This window comes from Tachysurus fulvidraco, chromosome 13, assembly GCF_022655615.1.
Source record: "Tachysurus fulvidraco isolate hzauxx_2018 chromosome 13, HZAU_PFXX_2.0, whole genome shotgun sequence".
Classification (NCBI taxonomy): domain Eukaryota; kingdom Metazoa; phylum Chordata; class Actinopteri; order Siluriformes; family Bagridae; genus Tachysurus; species Tachysurus fulvidraco.
In genome coordinates this window covers 1,819,679-1,831,314 of record NC_062530.1, presented here as the reverse complement: position 1 = coordinate 1,831,314, position 11,636 = coordinate 1,819,679, and the positions used below count along the sequence as shown (strand labels likewise).

The 11,636-nt window shown below is 38.6% G+C and overlaps 1 protein-coding gene across 8 annotated transcripts in view; it reads right to left on the bottom strand.

Annotated features, from left to right (window-relative positions):
- Positions 1 to 234: 234 nt before the first annotated feature.
- Positions 235 to 11,636, bottom strand: part of ppfibp2a (PPFIA binding protein 2a) — a 37,683-nt gene continuing 26,281 nt past the window's right edge. For 7 of the 8 annotated variants that reach the window (XM_047822619.1, XM_047822621.1, XM_027160296.2 and 4 more), the window contains 16 exons: positions 11,275 to 11,336; positions 9,157 to 9,232; positions 8,261 to 8,349; positions 8,110 to 8,177; positions 7,963 to 8,020; positions 7,786 to 7,827; positions 7,596 to 7,707; positions 5,071 to 5,206; positions 4,722 to 4,853; positions 4,415 to 4,565; positions 4,143 to 4,254; positions 3,515 to 3,603; positions 3,288 to 3,410; positions 2,582 to 2,707; positions 1,015 to 1,203; positions 235 to 690 (listed from right to left, as the gene is read on the bottom strand). In XM_047822619.1, coding sequence (XP_047678575.1) covers positions 562 to 690; positions 1,015 to 1,203; positions 2,582 to 2,707; positions 3,288 to 3,410; positions 3,515 to 3,603; positions 4,143 to 4,254; positions 4,415 to 4,565; positions 4,722 to 4,853; positions 5,071 to 5,206; positions 7,596 to 7,707; positions 7,786 to 7,827; positions 7,963 to 8,020; positions 8,110 to 8,177; positions 8,261 to 8,349; positions 9,157 to 9,232; positions 11,275 to 11,336 — 1,694 coding nt within the window. In that variant the 3' untranslated portion in view covers positions 235 to 561. The remainder of the gene's footprint in view (positions 691 to 1,014; positions 1,204 to 2,581; positions 2,708 to 3,287; positions 3,411 to 3,514; positions 3,604 to 4,142; positions 4,255 to 4,414; positions 4,566 to 4,721; positions 4,854 to 5,070; positions 5,207 to 7,595; positions 7,708 to 7,785; positions 7,828 to 7,962; positions 8,021 to 8,109; positions 8,178 to 8,260; positions 8,350 to 9,156; positions 9,233 to 11,274; positions 11,337 to 11,636) is intronic. The other variant, XM_047822620.1, reaches the window with a different exon arrangement.

Genomic DNA, 11,636 nt, shown 5'->3' with positions numbered 1-11,636 from the left:
ATAATTCATTAATAACGAATCCCCAAGTCAAAATCCTTTAAATATTATATTATATTATATTATATTATATTATATTATATTATATTATATTATATTATATTATATTCCTGTAGCAGATGACACAAAATCTAAATTGTAATTGTTTGTATGAAGCATAAGCAATACTTATGATAATGAATTTATCAATAAAGAGAATAAACATAAAATAAAATAACTGGAAAGTTTGAGGAGAAATTAATTTTCTAGTTTCGTTTATTATGTAAAGCCTTTAACTTTTAGAAGTGGTAATAAATCATTACACTTAAAATCAAAAAACATCTGGATGTATGTTTCTTTAATCTGGTGAGGTTCCTGATGAGGTTCCTGATGAGGTTCCTGATGAGGTTCCTGATGAGGTTCCAGCCGTGGCGTCCGTCCATCTGAGCAGAGATACGAACAAACCGATCACAGTAAGAGAGACTGATGAGTGAAGATCAGGGCTTTGATGATCACTTGATCCTGCTTCTGATCGTCTGTAGGAGTCCAGCAGAAACTGGAAGATCGAGAAGATCTGATGCTTTGCTAGAGCTGGTGGGTCGTACCGTTCAAAATCGGTGAGTTTCCCATTTCTACAGGGCAAATATAGTCTGCGGATTCGTCGGGCCTCCTCTTCCTCAGGTGACTGAAGTTTGTGAAGCCGAGCTTCTTCGGCTGAGAAAAGGAACGACGGGAAAGGAGAAGAAAACATGACGCATTAATTAAACATACATCGTTTTAGAGAAAGCACAAGGAATCAGAGCTACAGGATTTAACAAATAATCCACAAATTAAAATTTAATGGCTTTGTTTGTTTTTTTTTTAATTAATAAATTAACGATCTAATGAATAAATTCGTTCTGGTTTCTATAGTAACAACTCAATCACAGGGAGGTGGTACAGCAAACACTCCACATAAACCTGATAAAAGTAAAAAACATCTGATTAAAAAGGTTTTATTATTAATTGTATTGATGAATAAAGTATGTGACGTTCTACCCGGACTTTAGCGGTGGTGGTGAGTGGCGTGTGCCCGCTGGCGTTGGAGTACTCTCGTTTCTCCTGCTGAGCCTGGGCTCCCACCAGACTGCTGAAGTTGGTGGTTAAATGGCGCCTGAGCAGAGTTTTCTGAGGTGGGATGTTCAGTAACATGGCCAACGTCTCTGAAGTAAACCGAGGCTCCAGGATCTGAAGATAAATCCCATGAAGAAAAAAAAAAAAAAAAAGTGATGATAATAAACAGAAGTAAACAAATGTACTGTTGAAATATTTGAGGTGTTCTGTAAGTAGACGTTTATGGAAAGAGTCTCCAGAGTCAGGGCTTTGTACTGTACACGTTAAGCATGGAGAGTTTTAGTACAAGCTTGACAAGCTGCGTTTTTTACCATTTCTATAGTTTTTTTTTTTACCTTATGAACATTAGAGAGAGAGAAAAGATGTCACACGGCATTAAATGTATCTGTAAAGCTATGACTACAGCATGACCATTACAAATTACAGTGATCCCTCGTTTATCACGGTTAACGGGGACCGGAACCCTTCGTGATAGGTGAAAATCCGCGAAGTAGGATTGGCCCTACAGTAAGTTTGACCTTTTTACTGATGGTCATCATCTTCATCTTCCTCTTGGGCTCACTAGAGGAATCTTTCGCAGGGGCACGGCGCTTAGGAGGCATCGTAAGGGCTTAACGCAAAGTAAATTTCGAACACGATACGCGAGACACGGTTGACAGCAGCGTGAACGAGAGTGGCGAGACACGACAAGGGAAGAAGTTGGGAGAGGATGCGATGTCGCGCAGCCAATCAGCTCAGATCTCACGCCAGGAACCAATCACGTGCCTCGTCTGAGTGCCCGTGGGTATGTACAAAGCCTCTGAGAGAGTTTCTCTCTTTGTCTGGCATCCTGGGAAACCGTTTTTAATTTTATTTTTCGATGAATAATTTTTTAAAAATCAGCGATGCACCGAGGCCGCGAAACTTGAACCGCGAAACATGAACCGCGAAGTGGCGAGGGATTACTGATTACTTCGTGTCCTCGTTGATGATCGAACGTCTTCCTCACGTGTCACTCCACACTGCTACTTTAAGAATGTGTAGAGTTTCATCACTATTTCTGTTTTTCTCTACAACACTACAGGTGATAGATTCATAGAAAAGATCAGAAATAAACAAAAACGTTAATAATTTTCTCCACACAGATGTTTGTATCTTCAGAGTAAACGTTGATATCGAACCCATTTCTGCTCTCTGAGAAGCTCCGAGCGTTCGTTCGTCTAAAAAGCAGCTCAGATTTCTCTTCGACACTAAAATCCAGTGTAAGATCATTAACAGAGGGAAAAACACACGTCTAAAACACACCGGAAGGACGACAGACTCGCTTTAGATCAGACTCACAGACACGACATCAGACGCTTCTTTACACTGAATGAAAATGTTATGATATGTACATTAAGTACTGATATGTCCTTGTATCGTCGGGTTATTGTGTCTCGTGTGTTAAAGCTCTGTTGTAAACACTGAACAGAAGCTCATAAATGTTTCGTGCTCTTTCTTCCTCGTGACTCACTATGAGGCCTCCGTGTACGCCGCTGCCTCGGAGATTCGGAGCGTATTCAGCCAAATCCACCGAGCGCAGCCACTCCATCACCCGGTGATTGGACCACTGCACCACCTCAGATGGAGAAGTTTTATTCTGAGTGAATCAGACACAAACACACTGATATACAACCTCAAATTTAAACATAAACAAGAACATTATAATAAGAATTACATAATTATAATTATCCTGTACTAGAATTATTTATTTATTTGTTTATTTGTTTGTTTGTTTGTTTGTTTGTTTATTAGATTTTTAATTATTTTTTTTAAATCTTCTTATAATATATTTTAGGGAAAATATTCATTTATTTATTTGTTTACTTGTTTGTTTAATCAATCTTGAAGTACAATCATTTTTGTATTGATATAATAATATAATTATACTAATATTTCTAAACGTAAAGATACGTTTAAACGTATCTAAACGTAAAAAATATAATAAATTAAGTTATTTTAGAATAAATTATTATTGCAAATAAATAAAAATTTTAATTAAAAACATATTTTTTAAAATTATTTATCATAAAACCTCTTTACTTGGAATGCTGTTGCTTGTTATTTACTTCATTCCTTTCCATTCTCTAATCATTCTGAGTCTAATCTAACACACACACACACACACACACACACACACACACACACACACACACACACACACACACACACACACACACCTCGTCCCCTGGTCTGCGTCTCAGACAGTGTGGGTTGAACTTGTTAGCGTGGAGGACGTGGATGGCACACTTGATGCTCAGATGATGGAGCTGACTGGTGACCTTCAGGAACAGAAGGTCGTTCTGTAAAGAGGAGGAAGATAAGATACAAAGCAATGTTTAGAAGATAAAAGATTAGCATCATGTTAGCATCAGTTACGGACATGTTGGTCAGTTTGTGGACTCACCACGGTGAGGTACTGGAGAACCCTGCCATCCACTCGGCTCTCGTGGAACTGGTCTTTATACTGAGGTAAGCCGATGTCATCCAGCCAACCTGAGGAGACGAAACACGCTTACAAACCTGCTCAGTCCTTTTCTGTTACTCAAAACATCAGAAATTCAAAATACTTTTAAAGAGAAAAACAGATGAAAAATGAATAAATTATTATTTTTGTTAAGTTTATAAATAATAAAAAAATATAAATAATAAAGAAATGTAATAAGCAATGAAATATAATACATAACCAAAATAGATTAATAAAATAAATTACCAACAAAGGTTAAAATGTATCTGTCTGTCTATCTGTCTGTCTGTCTGTCTGTCTGTCTGTCTATCTATCTATCTATCTATCTATCTATCTATCTATCTATCTATCTATCTATGTCTGTCTGTCTGTCTGTCTGTCTGTCTGTCTGTGTCTGTCTGTCTGTCTATCTATCTATCTATCTATATATCTATTGAACTGCCTATCTATCTATCTATCTATCTATCTATCTATCTATCTATCTATCTATCTATCTATCTATCTATCTATCTATCTATCTATCTAATGAAGCTGTTCATTACATGTGAGTAATCATTACAGAACCTACGCGTGACCCAGATGTGATCGAGCTCTGACGATTTCTCCATGGCCTTGTTGTTGAACGACCTGAGAGCCAGCTGCAGTTTCTTTCTGTGCAGCGGATGTTTGATGGCCATCTCCTGGGAAAATAATTAAATTAATACTTAAAGCAGGAGCTAAAGCGCTGATATACCGAACAGCTATCAGGATATCAGTAGAGCACCAGGAGCTCAATATGGATCAGTAACAATTACAGACATCTCAGACACAATAGGGTCAAAAGTTTGGTTAATTTAAAACCTTCTCAAATTCCTGTGGCGTAGCGGAGAGGAGGGTCTGCCCACTCATCACCCACTGACGCGCCAAGCTGACGTACTGACCCAGTCCGAAGTCCTCCAGCCAACCGCATACCTGCTCCGTGGTCCAGTTGGAGAACGGAACCGTCATGTCTCTGAGGAGGAAAATAATAACTGAATGACAGAGGGATTTCAACAAGAGCAGAAATACCATGAAATATTAGGAGTTCTTGTTTTGCAGAAGAAATATCAGTTACATAAAGATTAGTCTTGATACATTAATATGTGAAGGAGTAAATCTGGTCTCGTACCGGACCGAGCGGCCCGAGTCGGGGGTTCGAGCCAGTCGTGGTCCGGCTGTGGCTCTAAATCCTCCTCTCCTGAACTCAGTGGGCTCCAGATCATCGCCCGTCCCCAGAGCCCCCGACTGCGTCCTCTTGATCCTAAACACACACAGACTCCGACTTCTCATTAGATTGTAGAACAAATATAATCAAAATATTTCCATCAAAATATATGGCAGTGTCTTTATCTTAGTCAACAGTGACATAATGAGGTCAGGAAGAAGTGACAAAGTGATGTGTGAACAATCCAGACACCCTCATGAGTTTTGTGGGGTCAGTTAGAAGCAGTCATGCAGAGCTGCAGATCCGCACTCACTTCCCCCAGAGTTTGCGTATGCTCTTGTTGTTCTTCAAGTTTTCCTGTGAGACGGGGGAATGTTCTCCTGAATCCACACCGGACGACGAGGGTGAAGCATCACAAGCGCTCGACTCTTCCGGTCGCTCTGCCTTTCCTGCGGGAAAAATAAATAAGACGGTCTTCAGAAAAAAAAAAAAAAACGAGGTGCGATGCTAGCGTTCAGGCTCGGTAGGTTATTTACGGAATATCAAACGTACTCGATCCGTCTTTCCGAAACTAGCGGAGACATCGCTGAAGTGTAATCGTGTGGAACTGTGTGCTTTTATTAAAGCATGAGATAAATATAGTAGCAGTAATAATGAAGGCTTGGGCTCTGTTAAACACTTTAAATCTCACAAGTCTGATCCTTTGCTGTGACCTTTCGCAAGCTCTCAGCATCACTTACGAAAATTACCGACCGTTTTATTTATTATTAAAACAATCTTCACATTTTTTATCCATTTGTAGGTACAATTAATGTCATGGAATAACTAAAACAAATTAGTTCCTGTTCTCTCTCAGGTCACGTAGCTGCTCCGTTTTCTCTCTTCTATTAAAAAAGATTGTGTGGAAAATTAAACTCTTTACACATTCAAACGCTGGCACTGGAGACTCCTTCCGTGTTAAATGAAAAAAATAAAAAAAAAATCCCCAGTGTAACAATTTTATACGTATTTAATCCGTTTATATGGTGCAAACGAAAGCATTACTAACAAGGACCTTGTGACCAATCAGACTAGAGAAAACATCTCTGTGGTTATATATTAATATTCAGTAATATAACTTAACCATGATAAAATAAAAAAAAACACAATAAAATAGAACACATGAGGTCCTCGACGTGAAGCGGAAGAAGAAAAGACACCTGATAGCATGTGGTTTCCTGAGTAAATGCTGCTCTTTGATATGAACGTTGACACATGTGCAAAACATCTGGGCTGAGTTAAAGCTAAAACACAGCTGAAGCCACAGGTCTGGTCCCCAGACAGAGAGAGAGAGAGAGAGAGAGAGAGAGAGAGAGAGAGAGAGAGAGAGAGAGAGAGAGAGAGAGAGAGAGAGAGAAGAAGAAGAAGAAGAAGAAGAAGGAGTGATAGAAAGAAAAGACTCAAGCTCCTCATAAAACCTCTGACTACACCATGTGATCAAAGACAGAAGTAATTAGTGTGGTGCAACAAGTGGCTTTCATTTACTTAATACAAAGAAGAAAAGAGAACGCTGATTGATTTTTTTATAAATTTCCTTTTGGTATTTAATCAGTTATTTTGTTTTTTGTTGATTCGTACGGAAGCGTATTGCATTCACTTGAGGAAAAAAAATCTACTCTGTTTTTCTGAATTAATGACTTAATTATCTCATAATTATGAGATAACTTTTCATGCATAAAAAGTTTTTTGCTCTGTTTTTCTGAATTAACAACTTTATTATCTCAAAATAAGGAGCTATTTTTTTAAACATTTTTTTCACTCTGTTTTTATGAATTAATGAGTTAATTATCTCAGAATTATGAGAATAATCTTCATGAAAAAATTATTTTGCTCTGTTTTTCTGAATTAACGAGATCCCTTAAACTTGAAAGGCGGAACATGTTTACTTCCATGCAATCCACCTAAAATAGAGCTCCTGGCAGGATTTTGAAGGATCTCATTAATTCAGAAAAACATTTTTTCTTTTTTTTCTTTTTATGAAAAATGATCTCATAATTCTGAGATAATTAACTCGTTAATTCAGAAAAACAGAGTGAAAAAAATGTTTTTCAAAAAAATGGCTCATAATTTTGAGATAATAAAGTCGTTAATTCAGAAAAACAGAGCAAAAAACTTTTTATTCATGAAAAATTCTCTCATAATTCTGAGATAATTAACTCGTTAATTCAGAAAAACATAGCAAATACATTTTATTTCAAGAAAAAGTTCTCATAATTTTGAGATAATTAAGTCGTTAATTCAGAAAAAAAACAGAGCAAAAAACTTTTTATTCATGAAAAATTATCTCATAATTCTGAGATAATTAAGTTGTTAATTCAGAAAAACAGAGTAGATTTTTTTCCTCAAGTGAATGCAATACGCTTCCGTAGATTCACTAATGTTTCTGTCATTAATATTCTATGAAAACGTTTATTCTAAAAGAATTAATTCATTAATGCTTCTTAAATTGTTTTTATTTGTTCGGTCACGTCAGCCCTCGTAGGGAAGAAGACTTACGTGGCCTCAAGTCAAGCCGGTGCGGCGCCGAACACAACTGCAATTTAGAAGCAGAATCTAAAGTAACATGACATAGATGCCCTTTTATGGACTCGTGACACACTTGGCTTTGTCGCTTCATCACATGACCTACACAAGCTGAGAGATCAGGTTGAACTTCCACAAGGAAACGTTCCTATAGCGTCAGAGAACTGGGTAATCTGTTCATCACCTGTTCATCTGTTTTCCACAATATGCTAATTAAAAACCTTGATTTAGACCCAAAGCACGTGGTCTATAAGGGTGATATATGTAAACTCCTACCCTGAGACATGTCTCCATCCTGACTGCCTTCTTGAGACCTCGATTCGGAGCCATCGCTTTTATTTCCCTCTATCAGGACGCATTTCCCGTTCACCGGTTTCGGCTGGGAACCCTGTTTGTGTAGAAATAGTGAGCGATAGGTGAATTTGTTTGATAAATGACTGAAAGTTAATTGACATCATCCGCATACCTCATCCGATGAAGCAGGTTCTGCAGGAGACCCCATCACAGGCTACAAGATTAAAACAGGATCAGAAATACAATTAGATTTGAAACAAAAAACGGAATTCTAGCTAATCGAAGCCTCATTCAAGCAGACCTGAAGTCTAGGATTAATTCAGTTTTGTATTTTCCTAAAAAGACGAACCTTTAGTTCTTCACTCTTCAGATCTTCCTGGCTGCCGGACGTATTTCTCGGCTGTGACCTGAGAAGTCAAAGCAACTTCAGGATCGAGTGATGTCAGCGATGAACACTTGGTATTAGCAACAGCATAGGAGGCAGAAATAGTGATACCTCATGTCTGTTTCCTTCTGCTCAGGTGATTTGGATGGGAGAAGTGGAGAGGAAGCACCAGACATCATCTAAACAAACGAGAGGGACTAGCATTAGCGAACGGCTGAACGTGATGACGGAAAACGAAGCGTGTCCATTTAACCATCTGTACCTCTGAGTGAGCTTTGAGAGTGAGAGGTTTTGCCCTCAGTGCTGTGCTCTGCTCTTCTTCTTCGCTGCTGCACTGTGGTGCTGACGTCTCTGAGGATCGTTAGTAAAACAACAATATTGTACATTAATCGATTAAAAAAAAGGAGCGATGTTTAATGCCTCAGGCCCTGTACTAGACCTTCTGAAGCTGTTCTTCTACCGGCTTCATGCTGGAAAGTGAAATATTTCTTCAGCTCTAGTTGTCTAACAAAGGCTTGCAGGTTTTCTCTTTTTCTGCCCCAAAGCATGATGCTGCCAGCGCCATGCTTCACCATGGGGTTGGTGTTAACTGTGTTTATTAAGTTTAAAAACGTTCAATCTTGGTCTCATCAGGCCATAAAAATATCTTGCTACATGGTTTGGGGTAACTAAATACTGTATATGTATCAGCCTCTGATGTGTGATGTATTTTCTATACATTGCCTTAAGAATGGGGGAAGTCGTGTCCTAATGGTTAGAGAGTCTGACTCCTAACCCTAAGGTTGTGGGTTCGAGTCTCGGGCCGACAATACCACGACTGAGGTGCTTTTTAGCAAGGCACCGAACCCCCCCAACTGCTCCCCGGGCACCGCAGCATAAATGGCTAGCCCACTGCTCCGGGTGTGTGTTTACAGTGTGTGTGTGTGTGTTCACTGCTGTGTGTGTGTGTGTGTGTGTTTGTGTGCACTTTGGATGGGTTAAACGTAGAGAACAAATTCTGAGTATGGGTCACCATACTTAGAGGTATGTCACGTCACTTTTAACTTAACTCCTTGAACTCTATCCTAATACACACTCAATACACACCTTTTTACTGAATCGTGTGCTTCAAGGAATAACGTGTGTTTAAAGAATTAGCTGTGATGTAGCATGGCTCACGTTGTAACAAGGCCTTGCCATCTCGTAACTGTCTGCAGTGGGTCAGGAGAAGAGAAAGCTCCTCGATACGCCGATCCTGTGCGATACATAAAAAAAAAAAAAAACATTAAGCAAGAAAGAAAATATGACTGATATATTTTACACAGTGAAATTCTTTCTTCGCATATCTTCACTCTTATTGATTATTTTCCTAAGATCGAACAACATAGGGAGTTTTATTTCTATCCTCTGCATTGTGTTTCTAATACACAGGACAAAGTGAGCCATTTAAATGTTGTGCACAACAAAACGTTTCCATACAAGGAAAGGTTTAAAGCGAAAACATACTTTATCTAATAAAACTTTAAACGAAGCCATATTTTTTAAGATTGTACATCTTATTAAAGAAATCTGAAAGCAATGGAAACTATCCGATTGCTTTATGAGGATTATGCAAACCTTGAGATTATCTGAAAATAATCTTTCTCCCCCTGATGGTTTAGAATGTGGTACATGGCAGTGCAGTTAAATGGAACATTGGCTAAATTGCAGAGTTGAGATTTGGCAGTGAGTTCAGAGAACTGGGTGTGTTTTTGAAGCAATGCCCCGAAGCAGCCCCTGCCACGTCTCGCTTACTGCAAACACATGACGAGCTTTGGCACAGATCCTCACCTTTGAGTGTGGACTGAAGGAAATGGTTTTAACTGGGGTTCTGTAAATATCTCATGCTGTTTGAGTCCACAGACGGGAACAGGAGGGTCCTGTGTGCTCAAAGAGGTTTTCATTTACTCTTCCACATGCTGGAATGAGGTTTGGTGAGGGAGTAGAAACGACACTCTTAGAATGTGTAATGTGAAGACTTAGAATAGTAAGAAATCTTTAGTTGGTTAATGGTTCTAGGGTTCTAAAGGGGCCTTACTTGGGTACGGTTGTAAAAGTGAAACCATCTGTTGGAAATGGAGACTAGAATATTTTATTGTTTAGAGCACTACACAGTTCAATCTTTAGGGGAACCTTTTAAAGTTCTATTGTTAACCCTACAACTTAGGGGTTTTTTTACACCTGGTCACTTCATGCGTTTTCTGTGATCCGATATCTATCCGATGGTAAAAAGACCAGGTCTAAATGCCCTCCGAGACATTTTGGAGACGGATATAAACCCGATGGTATGAACCCCTTCAGGAGGTGGTCTGGGACGCGTTTCAGATGAAACTGGACAGGTGTAAATGCATGTGGTTGTTCAAGCCACATACGTCAGCGCTATACTCCTCCCAAATGGAAGTACGTCACTCGCAGGTGATCTTTCACCCAGGCGTCTCGTCGGGGCTTAAAACGCGCTGCTGCCGCCAGCGAAAATGCAGCAAACAGTAAACGCTGTTTTTTGTAGCATAAACGTCGTAACGAGTTTTTTCATATTCTTTTTGATCGTGTTCTGAAAACCGCATACACCAAAGTGTGTTCCGTTTCAATTACATCAAATATATTTGCATTTTGGGCGGGAGAAGAAAGATCGGATCGATTCGCCGAGACGCGTTTATGTGGCCTGATGTAAACGGAACAGTTTTAACAAATCAGATAACTATCGGATCGGAGACAACACACGAAGTGACCGGGAGTAAAAAGGCCCATAGTGCCCAGAGAACTCTTTCCAGAGAACCAAGCACCAAGAGCAATCATCAATAATTAGCAGTTTGTACCACACACAGTGGTCATACACATGCTTTTAAAATGTTCACATTAAAAATTAAAATTAAAGACTCGTAGCTTCCAAAAGGAGTTCACATGAAAAACTGAAAATCTGATCTAAAAAAAAAAATGCTTTTTGAGTTCAAATCAAAACACGATCAGGGAAAATAGAGAACTTTTTTAGGATTCTAGTTATTAAAAAGAAAAACACTAAGCAATAATTTGGAGTTTGCACTTACATACTTACCCAGTTTATGCATACACTCTTTAAAAATAAAGGTCCATAAATGGTTCTTTAAAAAAGCAATAAAAAAGCCGTTAACCCTCAATTGCTCAGGTATATAAAAATGAGATAAAATGTATGAACAACCTTTACATTTTTCTTAATCTAGATTAGACTAAATTTCTAATAAATTAACCTTTCATATGTTTAAGGCCAGAAATGTTCCTTACCTTCTCATCATTGGCTGCGATTAATAATTCCATTCCGGCTTTTAATTTTAGAAGCTCTTGATCTGTGGGGAAAGAAAGGACACAAATATGTTTACTATATAAATAATAAAATCTCCTAACGCAAGAACAGAAGACAAACGCAAATATATGTGCTTTCACCGTTATCTAGATTTGATTAGAAATCAGATTGGTTTTACATGCACAAGACAAGAGAAGGTCACGTTCCACTCTGGTTTCTGTTCCTTTCTGGTCTCTGTATCTGTCACAATTTGTCCGTTTTACTCACCAAAATGTGCTTTCCATTGCCATTTGCAACAGTAGACAATTAATCCCATTTTTTCATGTTTCTCCTTCCTGGCTAT